This window comes from Saccopteryx bilineata, chromosome 4 (assembly GCF_036850765.1).
Source record: "Saccopteryx bilineata isolate mSacBil1 chromosome 4, mSacBil1_pri_phased_curated, whole genome shotgun sequence".
In the NCBI taxonomy this organism is placed as follows: Eukaryota; Metazoa; Chordata; class Mammalia; order Chiroptera; family Emballonuridae; genus Saccopteryx; species Saccopteryx bilineata.
The window spans coordinates 45,789,233-45,816,924 of NC_089493.1; the positions used below are offsets into that span (position 1 = coordinate 45,789,233).

Consider the following 27,692-nt stretch of genomic DNA (forward strand, 5'->3'; position numbering starts at 1 on the left):
GTATTATGGTATATACTGGATCTTTGGTCTGAAGTTCCCAAACAGCACTAGTAATTGTTTTAACGTATTCCATAATAAACTTAAAGTAATTCAGCAGCTGCAAGAAGAATGTGAGAAGTATTTTTGGTGATTATGTGATTATTTAAAAACTAAGTTTCAATGTGGTTAAATTTACTTTGTCTTGTGTATAAGTGCCTATGACCATTGGTTCACATTTGTGATCACCAGTAGCCAAGAGAGCCATGGGGCCTAACTCATGACATTGAAACCACAAATGTCTATTCAAACAGGTGGTTTTGACACATTGTATAATCCTTGTCTGTAGTCCACGTGACTGCTTTTTGGTAGCTCAATGTTGAATCTAAAGACAAAAGGACATGTTCAGTAGCATTAGATAAGGTGAAAGTGAGAGTATCGGAGATTGTTAATCTGCAGATAAGTCCTTTGAACAATAAATGTGAAAGAGGAATTAAATTCATTCCATGTAGTTTCTAGAGTGGAATAAAATGTTCTAAAAAGAACAGCTATCTGAACCAAGACTTTGTTGTCTCTGAAAATGTCCAAGCAAATGCTAAACATCTGTTAGGGATGTCCCATAGTGCAAGGGAGGTGAGTAGATTAGGATCCCTCACAATTTTGTATGTCTATGAAGTAAAAAAAAAATGGGAGAGGTTTTGTGAGGAATAAAGGGTGAAAGTTATTTAAATAATTTTGGCTTGGGTACTTATACCAATTTTCACACTTAATACTATGCTACATGCCACCCAGTAGTTACAAATAGTTAAATGAAGTAAAGTCTGGTAAATAATAAAAATATGCAATCACTCTGGCCGGGTAGTTCAGTGGTAGAGCATGGGCCCAGCATGTGGAAGTCCTGGGTTCGATTCCTGCCCAGGGCACACAGAAGTGCCCATCTTTGTTTCCACCCTTCCTCCTCTCCTTCCTCTCTGTCTCTCTCTTCCCCTCCTGCAGCCAAGGCTCCATTGGAGCAAAGTTGGCTCGGGCGCTGGACGGCTCTGTAGCCTCCGCCTCAGGCACTAGAATGGCTCCAGTTGGAAGGGAGCAATGCCCCTTGGGCATGCTGGGTGGATCCCTGTCAGGTGCATGCGGGAGTCTGTCTGACTGCCTCCCTGCTTCTCACTTCAGAAAAATACAAAAAAAACAACAAAACAACACAAACAAAAAACATGCAATCAAATATTTTTTCCATAAGCCTTTTCAGCATTATCTCCAGGTAAATTGTGCCTGGAGTTCATTTCTAAAAAGGAAAACTATCGCAATTTTCTATCTCTTGTAAGAGATGGAGAGGCAGAATGCATCTGTCAATGAAAGCTTTCGGAGGGTTGCACATACGCATTTACATTTCACTTCAGGTTATGTTCAAGAATTCAAATATCAGACATGGCCATGCATATGCTTTTTGAAATTTCTTTTTTTCTTATTTTTTTTTCATCTAGATACAGATCTTGATAGTGAATCTCTTGATGACAGATGTGCAGCTAGTTTGTCCCGGAACTCATGAAGATAATTATATTGCTGAAAAAAGGAAAGATATATTGAAATACATTGTAGAAAACTACCTACCAGAGTAGTCACAATGCAGGTAGGAATCAGGAGTCAAACATTTGCTGGGAACAAGTCTCCATCCTTTGGGGTAAGCAAGCATTTATCTTTCAATAAAGCTGTGTAAAGTGTGAAAAACTATTGCTTTAAAATCTCTATCAGAAGGTAGCTTGAAACAGATGAATATTTTATAAATCTGTGAAAACTCTTTCCTTTTTTACCGGCAGGAGCAAATACGATTAGAACTAGTACATGAAGACACCCATTTTGCTCGTGTCTTTTCCCTTGGGGGGAGTAAGTGGGGAGGAGAAGGCACTTTTTGTAGCAATTAGCAGTGGTATATTCAAGAAAATCTACCTCAATTTATAGAAGCCCATTTTTTTTTCTTTTTGTGATGACATTAACCCATTTGGAATAATTTTCATAGTAGATAATACTACACATCATTAATCATAACAGATAAACAAAACTTTTAAAAAAGATTTGTTTGGAGTTTCAGTATATTCCTAGAGGATATTCTCACTGCCAATAATCTCATTTCATCCCATTACTGAGGAGCTGAAACTGCACAGTGCTAACCAGGAGAAGCCTGTTTGCCACAGAACGCTCAGGTGATAAACTGACGCCCATACTATGTGGACTTAATTCTCAACAAGATCAAGGATATAAAATGTGTGTATACGTGCATATATACACATACATTTGACTATGTATTTTGTTTCAAAGACTTGAGAACATCTTTAATGTGAAGTATCATTGGATATTAACATAATAAAGGGAGCTCTGTTTTCAGAATCTGCAGTGAAGTGGATCCTGTAGGGACTGTTTTGTGAATGGCCATATATGAGCACTGAGAAATCAGGCTGGGCCCTGGCCAGATGGCTCAATGGTAGAGCGTCGGCCTGGCGTGCGGGAGTCCCAGGTTTGATTCCCGGCCAGGGCACACAGGAGAAGCGCCCATCTGCTTCTCCACCTCTCCTCCTCTTCTTCCTCTCTGTCTCTCTCTTCCCCTCCCACAGCCAAAGCTGCATTGGAGCAAAGTTGGCCTGGGCGCTGAGGATGGCTCTATGGCCTCTGCCTCAGGCGCTAGAATGCCTCTGGTTGCAACAGAGCAATGCCCCAGATAGGCAGAGCATTGCCCCCTGATGGGCATGCCGGGTGGATCCCGGTCGGGCGCATGCAGGAGTCTGTCTGACTGCCACCCCGTTTCCAACTTCAGAAAACTACAAAAAAAAAAAAAAAAATCAGACTGCTTGGTGAATTTATCTGTTATAATAATTCACATTCATTACATTTGGTTAGACTTGCACCCTGGGAAGACAGACTGTCTAATACAGGGAGCTGCCTAAAGGCCAGGATTCCTTAGTGCCTGCTCCTGATTTAGCTTTATAGAGCTACAAATAAAGTGAAATCAGCAGAATCTTTACAGCAACAAGATTAATATAAACTATCCTTGGGCATTGCCACCAGTGTTTTGAGAGTGTTACGGAGAAGTCAGTGTACAAAATGTTACTTTGATTACCCACAGAGATAGATAATTAGTATTAGTCATTCATCTATATTGTTTTGGTGATATATATAATAGGACCTTCATTAGATCTCTTTGGACAAAACTCTACCCAAGAAACTACCAAGTTTTAGTAACCATCTCATTTTTCCAAGTGAGAGGATTCACTCTCAGACTGGGCAAAAACTGAACAGTTGTAGATACTGGAAGTATAAACCGGGAAGCTGAAATTCTTCATTATTTTGTTTGCAATACTGTGAACTTCTTTAGACATCCAGGTTATATTTAAATGTACATTAAAAAAAATTCAAGGTCCTGGCTGGTTGGCTCAGTGGTAGAGCATTGGCCCTGCATGTGGAAGTCCTGGGTTCGATTCCTGGCCAGGGCACACAAGAGAAGCACCCATCTATTCACCCTTCCCCTTCTCCTTTTTCTCTATCTCTGTCTCCTCCCTCCTGTAGCCAAGGCTCCACTGGAGCAGGGTTGGCATGGGCAATGAGGATGGCTCCATGGCCTCCACCTCAGGCACTAGAATGGTTCTAGTAGCAGAGCAATGGCCCAGATGAGCAGAGCATCACCCTCTGGTGGGCATGCCAGGTGGATCCTGGTCGGGTGCTCTGCCTCCCTGATTTTCACTTCAGAAAAATACAAAATTATATGTATATATATATATATATATGATATATATATATAATTCAAAATATACAGATGGCCTATAGGCATATGGAAAAAAAATTCAAAATATAAATAGGTGATATATGAATAATAGAATCTTTGGATTTTCATTGCCATTTTGATAATATAGGGGTTCAGAACCAGCCACCCTAAGATGTGTGTCAGTGGTACATGGATTATTTTGAGCTAAAGGCAACCAAGATCCTGTGATCTCAAGAGAAACTATGCCATCAACCCCCACCCTACCTCTCTACCCCCTACCCAACTATCTTGAGGGATCTGCATTAGGGGCCTTGCTCATAATCAGAGATTACTGGAGATAAGTGAATCTATATGGCAGGGCAAATAACTGACCACTGAACTCATGCTCTCCCTGCAATGACCTGAAGCCCAAGGTGCCTTCCCTCATCCCCAGCTCAGAATGTCATCTAGATCAGTGGTCCCCAACCTTTTTTGGGCCACGGACTGGTTTAATGTCAGAAAATATTTTCACAGACCGGCCTTTAGGGTGGGATAGATAAATGCACAAAATAAAATTATGCGACCGGCGTAAAAACTGTGGTATTTTTAAATATAATTGTCGAACTTATGAGATAAACGTCAAGAGTGAGTCTTAGACGGATGTAACAGAGGGAATCTGGTCAGTTTTTAAAAATAAAACATCATTCAAACTTAAATATAAATAAAACGGAAATAATGTAAGTTACTTATTCTTTCTCTGTGGACCGGTACCAGTCTGCGGCCCGGGGGTTGAGGACCACTGATCTAGATGTTATTTGCCATTTGTCTCTGAAGCTCTCATGCATATGGGGTCTCTGACTCATGTGTGTCATTCCCGTGTGCATGAAACTAAATTTGATTTTCTCCTGTCAATCTGTCTCATGTTGATTTGATTATTCCATCGCCAAAGAGAACCACAGGAGGAATGGGGAAATGTTTCCTTTCCCCACAATGATGAATTGCACTGTTTGTAATGTTCAGACTGGCACAGACACAGTCCACCTCCTCACCTTTATGGTCTGTATTGCTCCAGATCCCCTTAGGTCTCTCAGGCTGTCTATGGCTTGCTGTGGTGACACCGTGTCAGACAGATAGAGCAGGAGACAGGCGGCTACTAAAGAACATGACAGAAAAATAGTGCATTATTAAATAATTAACGATAGGGTAGAATATATTTAATTAGACTTAAGTTGGTAAGGTGACTAGGTTTAGTGAAATTGTTTGAAATAAAAGACTTGGGCCTTAGTATGTGTTTTTGATAGACAGTTATATTACGATTTTAAATGGCTAGTAGAATTAAAGTTTAACACTAGCTTCATATTTTTACATAGCTTTACTGAGTTATAATTCATATACCATATAAACACAGAACTTAAGGTACACAAGTCAGCAGATTTCAGAGTATTCACAGATCTGTGCAGCCATCACCAGTCAGTTGTAGGACATTCATCAACTCAGAAAGAAACCCTATACCCTTTTGTTACCCCCTACCACCCCATCACCCCTGCCCTGAGCAACCAGTAATCTACTTTCTGTCTCTATAGATTTGCTTATTCTAGACATTTTATATACCTGAAATCATATGTGGTCTTTTGTGACTAGCGCTGCTCACTTAGTATAATGTGTTCAAGATTCATACATATTGTGGCATGGATCAATCAGTACTTCATTCCCCTTTTTGAATGAATATTTCATTGTATAGATGTATATTTTGTTTATTTTTCAGTTGATGGACATGTAGGTTGTTTCCATTTTTTGGCTGTTATGAATAATGCTGCTATAAACAAACATTCATGTGTATGCTTTGTGTGGACATGTTTTTATTTCTTGTGGGTATATACCTAGGGGTGGAATTGTGAGGTTATACGGTAACTGTTTAACTGTTTGAGGAAGTACTACTGCTAGACTGTTTTCCAAAGCAGCTGCACCATCTTATATTCCCACCAGCAGTGTAAGACTGTTCCAATTCCTCCACATCTTAGCAACTGCTTATTTTCCATGGATGATAGCTATGCTAATGGGTGTTAAGTAGTATTTCATTGTGGCTTTATTTTGCATTCTTTGATGACTAGTGAGGCTGAACATCTTTTCATGTACTTAATGGTCATTTGAATATTTTGTTTGGATAAATATCTATTCAGGTCCTTTTCTCATTTTTAAAATTGGATTGTTTTTATTACTGAGTTATAAGAGGTCTTTATATATTCTAGGTAAGTCCCTTTTCAGATACATGGTTTGCAAATATTTTCCCCGTTTTATGGGTTGTCTTTTGATTTTAATAGTGATTTTTGAAATCAAAACTTTTTAATTTCCATACTCTCCAACATAAAAGGATTGTTACTCCATTGTGACATTTCATTAACTGTTGTTTTCCCTAACACATTTTAAAAAACTTTAAAGTTAACATATGGTAATTAACTTTGGTTTTCATACTTATGTAACGGCTGGGTATTATTTAGAAGTTATTGTTGGTATCACAACACCTGCCTAGGGATAACATTAGAAAACAAAACACAAGAATGCAGGTGCTATGACTTGTAAATTATGATTCGCTGGATCCTCCAAAACAATGCTGAAAACACCTCCCACTCCCACCACAGCATTCTAGGGAACACCAAATTTAGGACCTTAAATAAACTGACAGTCTTAGACTTATACTGTGTTTTGTTTCATTTTCATAAAGTAAGCATATGGCCCAGAAACAGGAGTTTGTGTACTTTGAAGTTAAAAAAAACTCAACTGAATAATGAAAATATATTTCTTACCGAGACAAGATCTCCCAATTCCTCCATAACAGCTGAAAGGGAAGCACAATTTTGAAATTGGTATTTTTCATTCCATCCCAACAAATATAACTAAATCTTTCTGTCTGCCATCTATTTTCTTTTCTTTTCTTTTTTTTTGCATGAGAGAGTGGGGGTGAGGGGTGGGGAGAGAAAGGGGCAGACAGGGACAGATGGACAGGGAGATGAGAAGCACTAAGCATTTTAGTTGTTTGTTGATTGCTTCTCATAAGTACCTTGGTCAGGGGCTCCAGCTGAGCCAGTGACCCCTTGCTCAATCCAGTGACCTTGGGCTTCAAACCAGTGACCTTTGGGCTCAAGCCAGCGACCATGGGGTCATGTCTATGATCCCATGCTCAAGCCAGTGAACCCACACTCAAGCTGGTGAGCCTGTGCTCAAGCTGGCGATTTCGGGGTTTTGAACCTGGATCCTCAGCGTCCCAGGCTGACATTCTATCCAATGCACCACCATCTGGTCAGGCTTTGCCATTTATTTTTAACTCTAATTCCTAGCACAGTGCCTTGCACACCAAGACTAATAAGTATTTCTGAATTAACGAAGAGCAAAGTGCTTATTTATTTGTTAGATATTCTGAATATCTGGAAGGGTCAAGATAGGCAAGGCCTTTTCAGTGACCTCTTTAAACTCCAGGATCTACATCTGAGAAGTGGAACTTGTTACTTAATAGAAATCAGACTATTTTACCTTCTGCCACTTGGATTCTCTTCCTCTGTCTGAATAAAGCCTTAGTGGTTACAGGACAAGTGCTGCCCATATAATAACTCTTCATTTATCTAAAAAGAGTACTGAGGTAGAGAATCATAGAGGTTTAGAGCATGGCTCTGAAGCCCCACTGTCTGAGCTGAATCCTAGATCTGTCAGGTATAATGTGCATGAGCCAAAGCAAGTTACTTAGCTTCTCTGGGCCTCAGCCTATAAAATAGTGACAGCAGCAGTACCTACATCATAGGACTGAATGAGGTAACATCAGTCAAGGTCTTAGGACAGCTTGGCACAGAGTAAGAAATAAATCAATGTTAGCATTGTGAAGATATTAGCAATTCTGCATAGCTGAACTTTCCAGAAAAATGATTAACCTTGAAAGCAACAAAACCATTCATTTTCATTATTTTCAAAGACCCTAAAAAGTATATTACAGCTGTCAACGGAGGAGAAAAACTCAAATTTGGGGAGGGAGGTGCTCAAAATCCATCACCTTTCATGTCTTTATCCTGTCTTAGACAAGCAGTTGCTCTTCTTGAAAAGATTCCAATAAAATATATTAAAGCAAAAAAAAAAAAAAAGGATATTACGATATTACACATTTCCTAACTTTCTTGGAGGTTGTGCTGAACCTAATTCTGATGACTTGTCTTGAACATCGATTACTGTAGTGTTTCATAGAAGCTTTAGATACAGGTCTTGTGATATAAGGTGAGCCAGAGGACCAGAGAGCTCGTGAACTTGCTTTCTACTCTGTCCCAGGTGCAGGCCTGTTTCAGAGATGAGGATCTACTGTAGAAAGGTAGGGAGAGATAAAACACTGCAGTGGCTTTCGGCAAGATTAATAATACTTTACACCTCTTGCTACCCTTATCTCTCCTCTGTGTGACTGATTCCTTCTCATCCTTCAAAATTGAGCTCAAATTTTATTCCCGAAATGCCTTGTGCCCCAACAGCAACCATCACTGTCCTGTGTGCTTCCTCACACACCTTGTGCAAGTTTTACTGCACTTACACGGAGGCACTGCTAGCTGTGGGGTCCTTGTGGGTGGCGGTTGTGCTTCACACTATGTCTTCTGTATTCAGTTTGGGACACAGTAGGTGCTATGGGTTGAATTGTGTTCCTAAAAAGATATGTTTAAACCCTAATCTCTAGTACTGTCAATGTGACCTTATTTGGAAATAGGGTCTTTACAGATGTAATCAAGGTAAGATGAGGTCATTAAGGTGGGCCTTAATCTAATTTGACAGGTGTCCTTATAAGAGGAAATACCATATGAAGACACAACCACACAGGGAGAATCACATCACGAGAGAAACAGAGACTGGAGTGATGGGGCCACAAGCTAAGGAATGCCAAGGCTGACAGCCACTTCCAGAAACCAGGGAGAGGCAGGGAAGGATTCTATCTGAGTCACAGAGGGAGTATGGCCATTGGTTTTGATGTCAGGCTTTTAGGGAGAGATTAAATTTCTGTTTGAAGCTGTCCAGTCTGTGGCACTTTGTTACAACAGCTCTAGGGAATGGTATATCACGGTAGGCAAGTAGTGGTCACTGACCGTGAAGGACTTAAATGTCCAGGGAGAACCAATGAGCCAGCACGGGAAGACACACTTTTCTGAGGGATGAACTCGAGCGCTGTGAAGCAATGTGGGAGCTCAAAGATGACAGAATGCATAGAGACGTGTCTTTGTCCCAACAGTGGTTACTCTGGGACAATGAAAAATTCCAGTCATCAGATGCTTTAATTAATGGGAGCCTGAAGCATTTAACACACGCAAGGCTGCCAGCCATCTTTCCGTCCTGTCTGTATTCTGTTCAAACAGCGGAGCATTTGATTTGCTAGTAGCTATTAAGAGTGAAATCTGTTAAGCTTCCCTAATCTGAGCTGGTTTGACCTCTGGAAACTTTTCAGTAGAGACCACTTTCAAAGATTTATTTGAAAAATAAGATCTCACAATTGGTTTGAAAAATGGGTCCCAAAATTGAAATATATTTTTCATTAGCTCCATCTAATTATCTAATGCTATTTTATTTAGACTTAGAAAATTTAGCATAGACAACTATTTATTCCAAAATTTCTCTTTTTTAATTAGTAAAACAATTGGTAATTGCTTACAAGGAGAGGTTATGCTTTTCTCTAGAAAACTGAACTGTAGGATGGCGTCTAGTTTATTCCCTACTATGCAGGCTAGAGTTTTCTGCATGTCAGCATTGCATTTTGGCCAGAAACAGGTGTGTGTCCTCAAACCCTGCACTAGTTTGGTTTGCCTTCAGAACAGGAACTGAAGGCCCCTGAGCTCTAGGCCGAAGAAGAGAAGTTGGGCCTGACAAGGCAGTGGCACAGTGGATAGAGCATCAGACTGGGACACAGAGGACCCAGGTTTGAGACCCCGAGGTCACCGGCCTGAGAGCAGGCTCACCCGCTTGAGCACAGGGTCGCTGGCTTGAGTGTGAGATCATAGACAGACCCCATGGTCACTGACTTGAGCCCAAAGGTCACTGGCTTGAGCAAGAGGTCATTTGCACTGCTGTAGCTCCCCCACCCCCCCACCCCCCCGGTCAAGGCACATAGGAGGAAGCAATCAATGAACAATGAAGGTGCCACAACGAAGACTTGATGCTTCTCATATCTCTCCCTTCCTGCCTGTCTGTCCCTGTCTGTCCCTCTCTCTGTGTGTCTCTGTCTCTGTCACAAAAAAAAAAAAAAAAAAAGAAGAGAAGTTGGCTGGGCTTGTCCTTCCCCTAGGTGGCCTAAGATGACTTGGTTATTTGGTATAATCCGCATACTTTCTAGCTTAATGCAGTGACTTCAGGGATTTTAGCGCTTTTGAGGTATCAAAGTATTTAATATTCTATCTTGTTCCAGAAAGGATACAAAAAGTACAGTTAGCACAGAGAAGGGCTGGTTTGACCTCTGGGGCCGGCCCTCCTCTGCTCTGTTTCACTCCTAGCCAGCATCTGCTGTGCTTATCCATCGCCCGCTTCTCATCATCTCGCTGCTGCCGTCTACTCTGGCTGTCACCCTCTTCTTCCTTTCTCCACGCTGCTCTTTTCTTCTCACCTCATTTTTTTCCTTACCCTATTCTATTTTGTTGTAAACTTTCACATCAGCAGCTGTGTACAGCCACTGACAGAGTCCCTCTTTCATTCTGGTAGCAAATTCACATCAAGTATAATTTTCAAGTTATATTTTTAAGATTGCCATTGCTTAGACATTATTTCCTTGCGGCTAATTGTTTTTTAAATTGACCTTGCTGTTGGAAGCAACTGAAAAAGGCTGACCAGTAAGTAAGGTTAACACAAGAATAATGCACCATCTTTTTTGGGAGGGAGGCCCCAATAAAGGAACGAAAAAAAGGCCTGTAACGCTATTCTAAAAATTTCAAAGTCTACTTTTTTATTGTCCTTACTCTTTGTTATTACAGCAAATTTCTGAGTGCTTGCTCTGTCCCAAGTATTGTGCTAGTATTTTTCGTGTATTATTTCTTTTTAATTCTTGCAACAAAACAGAAGGTAGGTACTAACTGAATAAGGATGCAGTCATTTGCGATATCATTCTGACTGGGACATTTCTCATATAATGTGTGGAGAAACGGAGAACTTACTGTATTAAGGTTTTTCGGTTATTTCTAAGGCAGACTGCAAGTGTCTCCATTATTTCACAGCAGCTGGCTATGTCAGGAGTCCCTCCGTCTGGGATTGGGTGATGATGAGTGACAATTCCACACTGCTGGTAGAGGTTCAAAAGGTTTGGGACTCTATATTTTGACAGTTCCCCTCTGGTGCAGAAAACAAATATGTCTTGTATACCATAGTTCTTTAGTTCTTCTGCCAATAGACCAAGATACACAGACACACACGTATAAAACATTACACAGTTAAATACAGTCAAGAGGGAGAATGTGGAGTTATATTTCTTAAGCCAAACTAAGTAAATATCAAATGATAATCTATAAATTTGAAGTGCTGACTGATAATCTAAAACAATATTGATCTGTCTTCAAACTAGGGTAAAAATCAAGTCACTAAGCACAAAATAGAATTTAGAAGAATTTGAAATGAAAGGTGATTAAAATTAAACCTAACTTTATAATTCAAAATGTTTTTTACTGAATTATAAGATGAGTCAATTATATTGTTCTTGAAAAATTTTTTTTTTACAATAAACACTGCATGAATAAATTAAAAAACATGTAATATTTTAAAATGAACTCTTGCAAAGGGATTATAGCACATTCTTTTCTGTTTTCTTCTTACAAAACCAACCATGTTTGCTGCTTTCCTCAATCTGCTGTTTTGTTCTACCCTAAGCATTGTATATAACATCTCCAGCGTGGCGTGGTGCCCAAGGTCTATATTCTCCTGCATATTCATACGGTGCTACCCTGTCACGTGTTTAATCTATAGACTAGTTCTCTAGTAAATAACAAATTAACCTGATTAGAATTTTACAACTTAGCTACTTTCACTATAATAAATATGAACCAAGCAATAGTACCACAGGCCATTCCACACACTGGAACTTTCTGATGGCAATATTCACTACAGAGCACTTGGTTCATAATGAATAACTAATTCTGGCTGATCCAAGCGTCCTCTTCTTCCTGGCCTCCTAAATCCAAGGACATGAGCTATTTTAAGTACAAAGTGCCTTTGATCATAAACCTCTAGGATTTGTACTTGAAATGTGGCTAATCCAAATTAAGAGCTTTTCTAAGTATAAAATACATATCCAATTTCAAAGATAAAATACAAAAAACCTATCTCGTTAATAATTTGTTTTATAATCAAAACCTACTGAAATGATACTATTTAGGCTATATTAGGTTAAATAAAATATTAAACTAATTTCACCTGTTTTTACTTTTTTAATGTGACAACTAGAAAATGTGAAGTTACACATATGGCCTCTTTTGTGGCTCTTTTTCCATTGGACAGTGATGCTCTAGATCCCTGATGGTGAACCTTTTTATAAAAACCGCCCACTGGCCCTGGCCGGTTGGCTCAGAGATAAAGCGTCGGCCTGGCGTGCAGGAGTCTCGGGCTCGATTCCCGGCCAGGGCACACAGGAGAGGCGCCCATCTGCTTCTCCACCCCTCCCCCTCTCCTTCCTCTCTGTCTCTCTCTTCCCCTCCCACAGCAATGCTCTGCCCCTCTGGGGCATTGCTCTGTTGCAACCAGAGCTATTCTAGCACCTGAGGCAGAGGTCATGGAGCCATTCCAGCGCCTGGGCCAACTTTGCTCCCACTAGTGCCCAATCGCGGCACCATTTGGTTGCTCTGCTACCGCCCACCATGAGAGCTGGGACGCCCACTAGTGGGTGGGAGGGACCAGGTTGACCAGCACTGCAAAAGTGGGCGGTTTTTATAAAAAGGTTCACCATCACGGATCTAGATAATACTGTTGTTACATTTTTGTACTTCTAAAAGGATTTAACTTGTTTTTAATATATTCCGTCATTTTTAAGACTAAGTAATTTTGATTTGCCTCTTGTGTACATTGGATGATTTCAATTATACAGTTGTTTTCAAAGTTGCCTGGAAAGGACTCTGAGGAGGAACCACAGGAACTGCTATAAGGAGATTCTAGGTCTCCTGCACCAAACATTACCATCTAGTTTACATACTGGATTCCAATGGAAAACAAAAGGTTTGGAAAATATTGAAAAGCCCTTTTATAGAACATACTAAATAAAGAGGGCTTTCTAAAATGTATGGCATTTCTTCTTGACCCAGTGATTTACATTAAATGTTCTTCAAATGGAAATTTCCTATCATAGTAGGTGTCTCGAAATCAGAAAATCTTTACAAATACTGCAAGGGTCAACTAATCTATTAGCGTTCTTAAGTATTTTTTGGTAGGTAAGGAATAATTTAGAGAAAGTACATCAGTAAATTGATATTCTAAAACAACCAGAAAAAAATTTTAAGATTTCAAAACATCCCCTGACCAGGTGATGGTTCAGTGGATAGAGCATCGGACTGGGATGCGGAGGACCCAGGTTCGAGACCCTGAGGTCGCCAGCTTGAGCGCGGTTCATCTGGCTTGAGCAAAGCTCACTAGCTTGGACTCAAGGTCACTGGCTTGAGCAAGGGGTCACTCAGTCTGCTGTAGCCCCTGGGTCAAGGCACATATGAGAAAGCAATCAATGAACAACTAAGTTGCCACAATGGGTGGGGGGAGAGATTTCAAAACATCTACACTGGTCAGAATCAATTAAAATTACATTTTTATTTTGATGAATCATAAGGACATTGGCAGGACTAATAGCCTTGAGATACTCTAGGCAAACAGGAATAAAATAATTTAAAAATCCTAGTTTTGTAGTATCATGCAATATGTAAATTTCAAATTGGCGTAGATTATCAGGATACTATTTGTGGAATTCTTAGACTTGAGGCTATAGTGGTATGAACATCGTTGGGCATTGTCTATTTGGGATGGACAATTTTACTACTACCTCTGGGTTCCCAGCTCAGGTTTAATTTCTACTACCACAGTCAAGTCTGCATGTTCAAAATTTTGGGCAGGCCCTGGCCGGTTGGCTCAGTGGTAGAGCATCAGCCTGGCGTGCAGGAGTCCCAGGTTCCATTTCCAGCCAGGGCACACAGGAGAAACGCCCATCTGCTTCTCCACCCCTCTCCCTCTCCTTCCTCTCTGTCTCTCTCTTCCCCTCCCACAGCCAAGGCTCCATTGGAGCAAAGTTGGCCCGGGGGCTGAGGATGGCTCTATGGCCTCTGCCTCAGGCACTAGAATGGCTCTGGTTGCAACAGAGCAATGGCCCAGATGGTGGAGCATCGTCCCCTGGTGGGCATGCTGGGTGGATCCCGGTCAGGCACATGTAGGAGTCTGTCTGACTGCCTCCCCGTTTCCAACTTCAGGAAAAAAAAATTTTTTTGGGCAGTGCAATGTCAGTTTTCTATCTACATAACTTCTCCCTCCAACTTAGACATTCTAAATCCAAATGCAATTCTGTGTATAGTATAATTATACCATTCAGTGAAAAGTAGCATCATGTTTTAGTGCATGATGAGTTTTCTGTGCCCTTCACAAATACCTCTTTACATATTAGAATAAGTCTGTGGTTTGAAATTTGATTAAATATCAAACATCTATTTGGTATATTGAGAAGAGATTACAGCTTATTCTTTTTGACAAAGATTTTCAGTGTTTTTTTTTGGGGGGGGGGTGTATGTTTTCGAAGTTAGAAGCGGGGCGGCAGTCAGACTCCTGCATGTGCCCCACTGGAATCCACCCAGCATGCCCACCAGGGGGCGATGCTCTGACCATCTGGGGTGTTGCTCTGTTGCATCCAGAGCCATTCTAGCACCTGAGGCAGAGACCATGGAGCCATCCTCAGCACCTGGGCCAACTTTGCTCCAATGGAGCCTTGGCTGTGGGAAGGGAAGAGAGAGACAGAGAGGAAGGAGAGGGGGAAGGGTGAAGAAGCAGATGGGCGCTTTTCCTGTGTGCCCTGATTGGGAATTGAGCCCTGGACTTCCACATGCCAGGCCAACGCTCTACCACTGAGCCAACTGGCCAGGGAGTGTTATTTTTTTGAAAAAAAAATTAATATGAATGTTTTGTATTACACCTACCTGTATCTTTTTGGATATTTCTTCTAATATCTTTAAATTTACAGCCTATAAGTAGGAATAAGACAAGTGAAAAGTCAGTTTTTGGTCATATATGACAAGTATATTTTAACACAATATAGCTACTTTTGAAAGTCATTTCACATTAAGTCATTATCTGTTACAATTCCATTTTGAATGTAAAGTTCAACTTCTTATATTGGAATATAATCCGGGGATTTAGAGTCTAGTTGAAGGAACACTTAATGCAAGGATTATTTATTCTGTGTCCTTTTTATAACAAGCACTAGGCTCTAGTCCTCAGTCTCACATTGTACCCCAGTGTTTACATTTTAGTGAGAGGTATATCAGAAATATAGAACTGTGAATGTGGATCTGGAAGGGATGAAGAGTTGGTCTATGTCCCCTTATCTATAGCCCATAAGGGCTCCCAAAAGTGATTCTCCTATTACTCAGTACAGAGAATAATGTGTTAGCAGACAAACAAACAAGCAAACAAAAACCTAAAAACCAAAAAGCCTTTAAATATATCCATAAGAAGCCAATGTAGTGTTACCTACCTGGAAGAGCACAAAGACCAAGAAACTGAGAGCAATTCACTCGTGACAGGGATAGCCTGAAAGAATAAAACTTTATCAAGTTCAGTTTTTAAAAAAGTTATATGAAAATTCAATTTAACAAGCATGTTTGCTTGCCACTGCACAATGGTGTCTTAAAGGTTTATAGTAGTCACAAAACAAAAATTCATAGTTAAATATTAATGTGTTGATCACAGAAAGGCCTAAAAAGACTGAATGTCTTGAAAGACCCTTAATTATTTGCTTTGTTATAATTTAAGTCCTGAAAAGTGGCAAGTTTACTTAAATTATGCCTGCCCTGGCTGGTTGGTAGAGCATCAGTCTGGTGTATGGATGACCTGGGTTTGTTAACCAATCAGAGCACACATGAAAAGTGACCATCTGCTTCTCTTCCCCTCCCTCTCCCCCTTCTCTCTCTCTTCCCCTCTCCCAGTCAAGTGGCTCAATTGGTTTGAATATCGGCCCTAGGCACTGAGGATAGCTCAGTTGGTCCAAGCATTGGCCTCAGGTGCTAAAAATTGCTTGGTTGATTTGAGCATTGGCCCCAGACGGGGGTTGCTGAGTGGATCCTGGTTGGGGCACATGCAGGAGTCTGTCTATTTCCTCTCTCCTCACTTAAAACAAAAATGATAATAATGTTTAGACTGCCTACAGCGAGTATAAAGTGTACTTAAATTACCCTGTGGTTTATTACCTGAGATATTTTGTCTTGGTAACCATAGGAAATAAGCTAGAAAATGACAGTCTGACATTTTCATCCCCAGCGTTCATTCTATATTACTAGCTTAAGATTTTTTTTGTGGGACCTCTTTAAACAGATTTAATTTAATATAATAAATATAATAAAAAGTCACAGACCACCTATTCTTTGTTGTAATGGATTTTGGTTAAAATGAAACAATTTCAAGAAACCATATTCTCAATTTGCAGTATTCAGAGACACAGGGGGCAAGGCTTACCTTATTTTGCAAGACAGAAGATGAGTTGAGAAGAAAACAAGGGGAAACATATAAATACCACCTGGCATTGAAAATTAGATGAATTTCTGAGTTTAAAAGAGGGTTTAGAAGGGCAATTAGCTGGCAGAACAAACACACATTTTTTTCTCATGCTGAAGTAGGGAATGTCTTTCTTAAAAAAACAAGAGAGAGAGAGACAGATTCCAAGATGGCAATGGAGTAGGCAGACATACAAACTGCAAACTCCTGGGACCAAACTGCATTACAAATTAATTTAAGAATAATCATCATGAAAAACCAACTTTGAACTAAAATAACAGGACTCAAAAACCAAGGAGCACAGAAGAAACCACACCGAGCCTGGTAGGAAGTGTGAGGATGCGGTGGAGGCTCCCCCACTCCCAGGAGCCAGGGGCGGCTGAGGATCCAGAGGGATTCTCATTGCAGGGAGAGAGACCCTGAAAGGCACAGGTTCTCAGTCCCAGGACCGACCCCAGCCTAGAAACCCAGAAACTGGGAGAGACAGCCTGTCAACATTGAGTGGGGAGAAGAGCAGGATTTCTGATTGTGGGAAACGGCTGGCAAAGAAGTTGCAGCCTTAAAGGGCCAGTGCAGAAAATCTCGCTCACAGCCACTTGCCTTGGGCTACGGGGGTGAGGAGGGCTGAGAGGACTGATCTTGCATGAGGAGAGTGAGGAGATCAAGGCATGGGAGGGCGGGCACAAACAGTGACAGAGAGAAGAATACCTGTGCTGAGTCATTCTCCAATACTGAGGTGGCCATAGCTAGGAGGAGAGTCACTCCCTCCATCTAGCACAAGCCTAGCATAAAGCCAGTTGACCCACCTCCAAAAAGCTCTCCAGCTCCAATCAGCACGAAAGGCCATTCAGAAAGGAAGAAGTAAAGGGGAGGGGCAGTGACTCAGGTTTCCGGGGAGACCTGAGCTACACCTCCCCCTTCTGATACCAAGAATGCTCCCCACCCTGGAGAGGAACTAGGCAGACCACACCTTCTGGTTCTCAGAGGTCACACCCACCGCATTCCTGGATAGAGTTTCAATTGGGGCCAAATAGCAAGATAGGCCCACTACCCCCCACCCCTGTCCTAAACACAAAAGTTCTCTGCTGGGCTCAGCAAAGAAACAGCAGGGAAATTAAGACTTTTAAGCAGTTCAACTTGTTAAGAAGAATTACTATCCGAGCAACCAGCAGAGGCTGAGGGATAAAGCTCTGGAAGAGGGGCCACACTTCATAAACCAACCTCAGCTGCACAACCCCAACAAGCTTGTAAAATGCACACAAAAAATGGGAAGACAGAGAAATGTAATCCATATGAATCAACAAGAGAAATCCCCAGAAAAAGAACTGAATGAGAGGGAAATAACTAAATTACCAGATGCAGAGTTTAAAATAATGATTGTTAGGATGCTTAAGGACCTCAGAGCTACAATGGATGGACTTAATAAGCACCTAAATAAAGAAATTGCAAGCATCAAAAAGGACACTGAAATCATAAAAAAGAATCAATCAGAAATGACAATTACAATATCAGAAATGAAGGCTACACTAGAATGAATCAACAGCAGGCTGGATGAAGCAGAGTACTGAATCAGCGAATTAGAGGACAAGATATATAAAAACACAGAAACAGAGCAGCAAAAAGAAAAGAGGTTCAAAAAGTCTGAGGAAACTATAAGAGAACTCTGTGACAATATGAAGAGAAAGAACATCCGCATCACAGGAGTTCCTGAAGGAGAAGAGAAAGAATGAGGGATATAGAACCTGTTTGAAGAAATAATAGCTGAAAACTTTCCTAAATTGATGAAGGAAAAAATCACACAAGTTCAAGAAGCACAGAGAGTCCTGGTAAAGAGAAACCCAATGAGGCCTACATCAAGACACATCATAATTAAAATACCAAAGTTAAGAGATAAAGAAAAAATACTAAAAGCAGCAAGAGAAGCCTGACCAGGCGGTGGCGCAGTGGATAGAGCATTGGACTGGGATGCGGAGGACCCAGGTTCAAGACCCAGAGGTTGCCAGCTTGAGCACGGGCTCATCTGGCTTTGAGCAAAAAGCTCATCAGCTTGGACCCAAGGTCGCTGGCTCGAGCAAGGGGTTACTCGGTCTGCTGAAGGCCTGCAGTCAAGGCACATATGAGAAAGCAATCAATGAACAACTAAGGTGTCGCAACGAAAAACTGATGCTTCTCATCTCTCTCCGTTCCTGCCTGTTTGTGCCTATCTATCCCTCTCTCTGACTCTCTCTCTCTGTTCCTGAAAAAAAAAAAAGCAGCCAGAGGAGTCAATTACCTACAGAGGAGTCCCCATAAGGATGACATCCAACTTTTCAACAGAAACACTTGAGGCCAGAAGGGAATGACAAGAAATATTCAAAGTAATGCAAAACAACAGCCTACAACCAAGACTTCTTTATCCAGCAAGATTATTGTTTAAAATTGAAGGAGAAATTAAAAGCTTCCCAGACAAAAAAAAAAAACAACTCAAGGAATTCATTACAACCAAACTAGTACTGTAGGAAATGTTAAGGGGTTTGCTGTAAAAAGAGCAAAGGAAAAAAGAAATTAAAAAAAGAGGATTATAGATTTAAAGAATAAAATGACAATGAACAACTACATATCAGTAATAACCTTAAATATAAATGGATTAAATGCTCCAATCAAAAGACATAGGGTAGTTGCATGGATAAGAAAACAGGACCCGTACATATGCTGTCTACAAGAGACCCACCTCAGAACAAAAGATACACATAGAATGAGAGTACAGGGATGGAGAAAAATATTTCACGCAAATGGAAAGGAAAAAAAAGCTGGGGTAGCAATACTAATATCTGACAAAATAAGCTTTAAAACAAAGGCTATAGTAAGAGAGAAAGAAAGTCACTACATAATGATAAAAGGAGCATTACAACAGGAAGATATAACTATTATAAATATATATGTACCTAATATAGGAGCACCTAAATATATAAAGCAGATTTTGATGGACAAAAAGGATGAGATCAACAGCAATACTATAATAGTAGGGGATTTTAATACCCCACTAACATCAATGGCTAGAACCTCCAGACAGAAAATTAAAAAAGAAACAGCAGCCTTAAATGACACACTAGATCAACTGGATTTAACAGATATCTTCAGAACATTTCACCCCAAAGCAGCAGAATATACATTCTTTTCAAATGCTCATGGTATATTCTCTAGGATAGACCACATGTTAGGACACAAAACAAGTCAATAAATTTAAGAAGATTGAAATCATATCAAGCACCTTCTCTGATCACAACAACATGAAACTAGAAATCAACTACAATAGAAAAACTGAAAAACATTCAAACACTTGGAGGCTAAATAGCATGCTATTAAATAATGAATGGGTTAACAATGAGATCAAGGAAGAAGTCAAAAACTTCCTTGAAACAAATGAAAATGAACATACAACAACTCAAAATTTATGGGATGCAGCAAAAGAAATACTGAGAGGGAATCTGATAGCATTACAGGCATACTTTAAGAAGCTAGAAAAGGCTCAAATTAACAACTTAACCCTGCACCTAAAAGAACTAGAAAAAGAACAGCAAGTAAAGCCCAGAGGAGGTAGAAGGAAGGAAATAATAAAGATCAGAGCAGAAATAAATGACATAGAGGCAAAACAAGGAAACAACAACAACAAAAACAATACAGAAGATCAATGAAACCAAGAGCTGGTTCTTTGAAAAGGTAAACAAAATTGATGAACCTTTAACCAGACTCACCAAGAAAAAAGAGAGGGCTCAAATAAATAAATTAGAAATGAGAGTGGAGAAGTAACAACAGATAGAGCAGAAATTCAAAGGATTGTAAGAAAATACTACGAAGAACTGTATGCTCCCAAATGGGACAACCTAGATGAAATGGATAAATTCCTTGAAAAATATAATCATTCAAAAATCAATCTGGAAGAATCAGAAAACCTAAACAAATCGATTACAACAAAAGAGATTGAAACAGTTATCAAAAAACTCCCAACGAACCAAAGTCCTGGGCCTGACGGCTTCACAGGCAAATTTTACCAACTATTCAAAGAATTAACTCCTATCCTTCTCAAACTATTTCATAAAATTCCAGAGGAGGGAAAACTTCCAAACTCCTTTTATGAGGCGAATGTAATCCTCATTCCAAAACCAGGCAAAGACAATTCAAAGAAAGAAAACTATAGGCCAATTTCCCTGATGAATTTAGATGCTAAAATTCTCAACAAAATATTAGCAAATTGGATCCAGCAATACATGAAAAAATCATACATCATGATCAAGTGAGGTTTATTCTGGGGAGGCAAGGCTGGTACAATATTTGCAAATCAATCATTGGGATTCATTACATAAACAAAAGGATAAAAACCACATGATAATATTAATAGATGCAGAAAAAGCATTTGATAACATCCAGCACCCATTTATGATCAAAACACTCAGCAAAGTGGGAATACAAGGAACATACCTCAACATGATAAAGTCCATGTATGACAAACTCACAGCCAACATCATAATCAATGGGCAAAAATTAAAAGCAATTCCCTTAAGAACAGGAACAAAACAGGGGTACCCCCTTTCACCACTCTTACTCAATATAATTCTGGAAGTCCTGGCTACAGCAATCAGACAAGAAAAAATAAAAGGCATCCAAATTGGAAAAGAAGAAGTAAAACTTTCATTATTTGCTGATGACTTGATACTGTACATAGAAAACCCTAAAGTCTCAATCAAAAAACTACTGGAACTGATAAATGAATTCAGCAAGGTGGCAGGATATAAAATCAATATTCAGAAATCAGTGGCATTTATATACACCACCAATGAACTGTCTGAAAGAGAAATTAAGGAAACAATCCCCTTCACTATTGCAACCAAAAAATAAAGTACCTAGGAGTAAATTTAACTAAGGAGGTTAAAGACCTATACTTGGAAATTATAAAACATGGATAAAAGAAATTAAGGAAGATACAAACAAGTGGAAGCATATACCGTGTTCATGGATAGGAAGAATAAACATTATTAAAATGTCTATATTACACAAAGAAATCTATAAATTCAATGCAATTCCATTAAAATACCAATATCATACTTCAAAGATATAAAGCAAATATTCCAAAAATTTATATGGAATCAAAAAGAACACAAATAGCCTCAGCAATCTTGAAAAAGAAGAATAAAATGGAGGTATCACACTTCCTGATATCAAGTTACACTACAAGGCCATTCTACTCAAAACAGCTTGCTACTGGCATAAACACAGGCATACAGATTAATGGAACAGAACAGAGAACCCAGAAATAAACCCATACCTTTATGGACAATTGATATTTGACAAAGGAGGTAAGAGCATACAATGGAGTAAAGACAGTCTCTTTAACAAATGGTGCTGGGAAAACTGGACAGCTATCTGCAAAGAAATGAAACTAGACCACCAGCTTACACCATTCACAAAAATAAATTCAAAATGGATAAAAGACTTGAAAGTAAGGCATGAAACCATGATCATCTTGGAAGAAAACATAGACAGTAAGCTCTCTGACATCTCTTGCAGAAATATATTTGCTGATTTAACTCCACGGGCAAGTGAAATAAAGGAGAGGATGAACAAATGGGACTATATTAAACTAAAAAGCTTTTGCACAGCAAAAGACAACATGAACAAAATAAAAAGATAACCCACATAATGGAAGAACATATTTGCCAACACGTCCGATAAGGGGTTAGTAACCAAAATCTATAAAGAACTTGTAAAACTCAGCACCAGGAAAGTAAACAATCCAATGAAAAAATGGGCAAAAGAACTGAATAGACTCTTCTTCAAAGAGGACAATACCGATGGCCAATATTAAAAAACGTTCAACATCACTAATCATTAGAGAAATGCAAATTAAAACCACAATGAGATACCACCTCACACTAGTAAGAAAGGCGCTCATTAACAAAACGACACATAACAAGTGCTGACGAGGGTGTGGAGAAAAGTGAACCCTCCTGCACTGCTGGTGGCAATGCAGACTGGTGCAATCACTGTGGAAAACAGTATGGAGATTCCTCAAAAAATTAAAAATCAAACTGCTTTTTGACCCAGCTATCCCACTTCTAGGAATATATTCCAAGAAAAACAAATAACTGATTCAAAAGAAGAAATGCACCCCCATGTTTATTGCAGCATTGTTTACAATAGCCAAGATCTGGAAACAGCCCAAGTGTCCATCTGTAGACGAGTGGTTAAAAAGCAGTGGTACATATACACAATGGAATACTACACAGCTGTGAAAAAGAAGGAACTCTTACCCTTTGCAACATGGATGGACCTGGAGTCTATTATGCTAAGTGAAATAGCCAGGCAGAGAAAGAAAAATATCATATGACCTCACTCATATGAGGAATCCAATGAACAATGTGAACTGAGGAGTGGAAGAAGGGTAGAGAAGGGGTCAAAGAGGCCAGAGGGAAAGCGGTCAGAGGGAAAGGGGACGAGAGGAGGGGATCAAAGAAAGAAAAGACATTAGTGAAAGTATATACACATAACACAAAGAGATAGAGGGCAGGAGAGTAAATCATGGAGGGAAGAGGGGAAGGCGGTGGAGGGAGGGGGCAAAGGGGGTATCAAGGAGAACACAGGGGGAGGGAGATATATTCGGGGGAACACTTGTGACTATGTAAACACAACAAATTAAAATCAATAAAACTAAACAAAACAAAAAAATAACAAGAGAGGGCCCTGGCCGGTTGGCTCAGTGGTAGAGCGTCGGCCTGGCGTGCAGAAGTCCCGGGTTCAATTCCCAGCCAGGGCACACAGGAGAAGCGCCCATCTGCTTCTCCACCCCTCCCCCTCTCCTTCCTCTCTGTCTCTCTCTTCCCCTCCCACAGTGAGGCTCCATTGGAGCAAAGATGGCCCGGGCGCTGGGGATGGCTCCTTGGCCTCTGCCCCAGGTGCTAGAGTGGCTCTGGTCGCGACAGAGCGACCCCCGGAGGGGCAGAGTATCACCCCCTGGTGGGCAGAGCGTCGCCCCCTGGTGGGCATGCCGGGTGGATCCCGGTCGGGCACATGCGGGAGTCTGTCTGACTGTCTATCCCCGTTTCCAGCTTCAGAAAAATACAAAAGAAAAAAAAAATAACAGAGATTATTACATTTACAAGCAAGCAAGAAAGCATTTGTTTGCTGCTTGTAGAGAATCTCGTATGAAAATAAATGCCAAGATTTGGAAGTTGATTTTATATATATAGAAACATCTGTATTTGTTATTGTACCTGTGGTAATGTGGCTTTAGTCTTAAATGGTGGTCTAAAGACAGAGGCATTTACTGTGGCAAGTAGTTCTAGGATTTAACTAAATGATAAACGATTAAATATCTCACCCTGTTTGGCAACTATTCTTTTCTTATAAAAGAATAAGTAGGTTTGGGTACTGTATTTTCCCATGTATAAGACACTCCCATGTATAAGATGCACCTTAATTTTGGGGCCTGGAATATGAAAAAAAAAGTATTACATAAAGTTATTGAACTCAAGTTTTATTCATCTACAAGTGCAAAAAAAGCACGAAAAAATGGGAACTGCAAATAAAAAAATCTACAACCACTGTATAAAATGCACCCAGTTTTTAGACCCCGAATTTTTCAAAAAAAGGTGCATCTTATACATGGGGAATACAGGTAAGTCGGAGATCATTCCAATCTGATCTCAACTCCTTACTTACTTGTTTCTACTGTGGTTTTCTGAATATATAAAGGACCCCACCTCCTACTCACAAAAAAGACTAATTCTATCATGGATAGTAAATAAAACATGAAGATAAACAAGAGAATCATTAAATATTTTCAATATGTGGACTGCAAAGATTATGATGTGCACATCCAATATTTTAGATTATCATTGATCAGAAGCGTTAACATACCATGATATCTGAATCGGAGTCTGTTCATCTTCAATAGGCTCTTCATCTGATGAGTCAAACTCACTTGTTTGCAATGAACTAGGCTTCAAAAGAAATCAGTTATGTTAAATAACTATAAGTAAAAATATTTACATACAGTCTTTGCTTAATACACACTGAATGCATATTTGCAATTAATTCTACCTAGAATACCAGAAACATCAGCAATACCAGTAACAAATTGTTGCTATTTACCATCCTATTAATAATTTTAATTATAACATTTTGTAGTAGAGACTTGGATTGGGAATCAAGAAACCTGGCTTCTAGTGTTGGTTCTGCCACTTACTGTTTAAGTGATGTCAGTTTATTCTGGATCTCAGTTTTTCACTCTAAAGTGAGATTTATTCATTCATTCACAAACATTTCTTGGACACCTTCATTTGCTAAGTTCTGGAGAGCAAAGATCCATAAAATAAATAGCCTACCTTCAGAATAGTTGGAGATAAAGATGTGTGCACAGATTACAGAAGAAAATTTTCAGTGCTAAAGTGGAAGCATAATCTATACATTTTAGAACAGAAAAGGGAATGACTAGCAAGTTGGGAAAGCTTCACAGAGGAGATGAATGGGGTAGGTTTTGAGGGATGAGCAGAAGGTTTTAGGCAGATAGGGAAGTTAAGGCTATTACAGCAAAAGGAGAAAGGGCTTGTGTGTATATTTGGAAACAGAGCAGAGGAGATGAAGGTAGACATGCATTTCTACTTATCCCATTTATCAAAAAATAACCTTCATACAGCCTAGTAGTTTGGGGTAGGTGGAATTGCCTGCCCCCAATTTTGTGAGTTATTTATTGGACTTGAGAGATTGAGGTGGATTTGTGTGTTGACTTAAGGAGTTGGAACTCAATTCTGAAGGCATCATTTCTACATGCAAGACTGTTAAAGTTTTATAGGACCAATAAAAACACAGCTTTCTTTTATACTTTAGTTGGAAACAATGGAGAGATAAGACACAGGAAAGGCAATCAATATGTTAGTTTTATCACTGAGTGTCATACAGTTTAAAGCAGTGGTCTAATGGGCTTGTCAATTCTTCACTCCAGGACTGAATTTATCCACCCAGTCATAGGCAGCCATTGACAACCCAGGCTCCTAAGTGGCAGAGAGCATTCCAGAGAAGGGAAGAAAGGGTTGAGCTACCTGTGTGCAGCTCCTCCCAAACTTGAGGATTAGATCACTCACTTTTCCTCTTCTGGGGACAAGTGGAGAAAGAGGCCAGGAGGGAAGGGCAGCTGATGTCCTTCCACATGGTAACATGGGGATTAATAAGCACAACCTCGGCCCTGGCTGGTTGGCTCAGTGGTAGAGCGTTGGCCTGGCATGCAGGAGTCCCAGGTTCAATTCCAGCCAGGGCACACAGGAGAAGTGCCCATCTGCTTCTCCACCCCTCCCCCTCTCCTTACTCTCTGTTTCTCTCTTCCTCTCCTGCAGCCAGGGCTCCATTGGAGCAAAGTGGCCAGGGCGCTGAGGATGGCTCTATGGCCTCTGCCTCAGGCGCTAGAATGGCTCTGGTTGCAACAGAGCAACGCCCCAGATGGGCAGAGCATAGCCCTCTGGTGGGTGTGCTGGGTGGATCCCGGTGGGGCGCATGCAGGAGTCTGTCTGCCTGCTTCCCGGTTTCCAACTTCAGAAAAATACAAAAAAAAAAAAAAAAGCAAAGAAAAAGCACAACCTCCTAATGCTATTCTAGAATAGTCTCTTTATAAGATCACATTACAAAGCCAAATTAGGCTATGGATTTGAGTTGCTTTGGATCCATCAGTATTATTTTCAACTCAACTAAAATGCAAGTCCTTCAATAAGTAGTCAACCTTGGTGGTAGGTGATGTGGGTCAGGTGGGACTTCAGCTTCTTGCACCTGTTTTTTTATTTCTCTTTAAAGCAGTTTTGAGGATTCAAGATTTTTAATTTGTGTGGCCCACTCACTGAGGCTCTCCCAGACAGGTTTACAAATCCTAACACAGTTGGACGTTTCCACTTCCCAACACCTAGAGATTCTGAACCTCAGGAAAAGGCACGCAGTGCAAGGTGGCCCCGGGGGATGGTGACAGTGGTGACAACATCCACAAGAGGGGGTTGGCAATCGTCTTTCATGAAATTTTCCTAGTCCACGGTGAGGACTGCTCCCCAGGGGGCACAGAGCAGCCCGGTACATCCTTTGGGGTTGGGGTATCCGGCAGAGTGATGACACTGCGACGCTTAAGCCCACTAAGCTTCAGTTTCCTCGGTAAACCAGGGCTCAGGCTGCTCTGGCACGGCTGTCGCGAGGCTTAGGAGACTCCGCAGGCGACAGCACACAGCCCACAACAGGCGCACAGCGAATGTCCATCTTCCCAACGTCTGCCACTGACCCTGCTCGTCCGCAGCCATCGCTCTCGCGGGTACCGGGTAGCGCCATTTCTCCTACCCAGGACCGTTACTGCTCGAGACATTCTGAACCAGACACGGGCTGTCCCCGGGCCCAAGAACTGGAGAGCAGAATAAAACTGAGATCCAGAAGAAACTGACATCGCTTATACAGTAAGTGGAAAAGCCAATACCAGGATCCAGGACCGCTCCCGTCCCTGCCGCTTTGCTCGTCCAAGCCTCAGCCCAACTCACCGGTTTCATCGCGGGCCGCCCCACGTCGCGACCGGCCACCGGCTCCCTCTGGCTGCACCAGCGTCTCAGCCGAGCCCGCCCCTCCGCTCAGCTCATTGGTATATCCATTGGTGAGGTGTGGCGCGGCATCTCCTAGAAACCAATCACACCCTGGTCCTGCTTCTTTCCCCGCCCCCGGGTGTCCTCGCTCGGCCTCTAACCGCTCATTGGTTTCTAGGTAGCCTTTGAAAGACGCGCGGGAGGAGGGTCTTGTTGAACTTTGATTGGCTGGCTGGGAGAGTGCCCTCCCGCCAGTTAGAAGGATGGAGGGGGGCGGGGAACAGGACCGCGCGGAAGCGTTCAAAGGCAACCACAACACTTTTGCAATGATGGGAAGCTGAGTTTATTTTTGGCGTGATCAAAGTGTTATCAGGGTGGGGAATTTTGTTTTCTTTTTAAAAATATTGTTTTAAGGTCATGCTAAAGTTTGGGGGCACTGCCCTAGAGCTTCTTCCTATGAAAACATACCACATCCCTTAGACTTTATAATTATGGTCATATCTGGTCATGTAGATACAATGGAGATGGCAAAAAGATTTAGACTATAAAGATACCTTGTGTGTTTGCTATTTTATGTTCTTTATTCCAGAATCTAGACAGGTTAGGGTGTATATCACCTTCCTGTTCACTAACTGTGAATGAAGTAATACTGTATGAAGAGAAGAGAAGACGTCCCCAGATGGTTCCAAGCA

At 40.8% G+C, this 27,692-nt stretch overlaps 1 protein-coding gene across 1 annotated transcript; it reads right to left on the minus strand.

The window, feature by feature from the left end:
• Positions 1 to 304: 304 nt before the first annotated feature.
• Positions 305 to 27,057, minus strand: CDKN3 (cyclin dependent kinase inhibitor 3). The gene is made up of 8 exons (XM_066277696.1): positions 26,962 to 27,057; positions 24,320 to 24,402; positions 15,411 to 15,466; positions 14,854 to 14,898; positions 10,861 to 11,083; positions 6,511 to 6,542; positions 4,756 to 4,859; positions 305 to 1,536 (listed from the first exon to the last, which is right to left on the minus strand). Exons 1-8 carry the CDS (start codon positions 26,968 to 26,970, stop codon positions 1,450 to 1,452), a joined length of 639 nt encoding a protein of 212 aa, XP_066133793.1. The 5' UTR covers positions 26,971 to 27,057; the 3' UTR covers positions 305 to 1,449.
• Between the last annotated feature and the right edge of the window lie 635 nt (positions 27,058 to 27,692).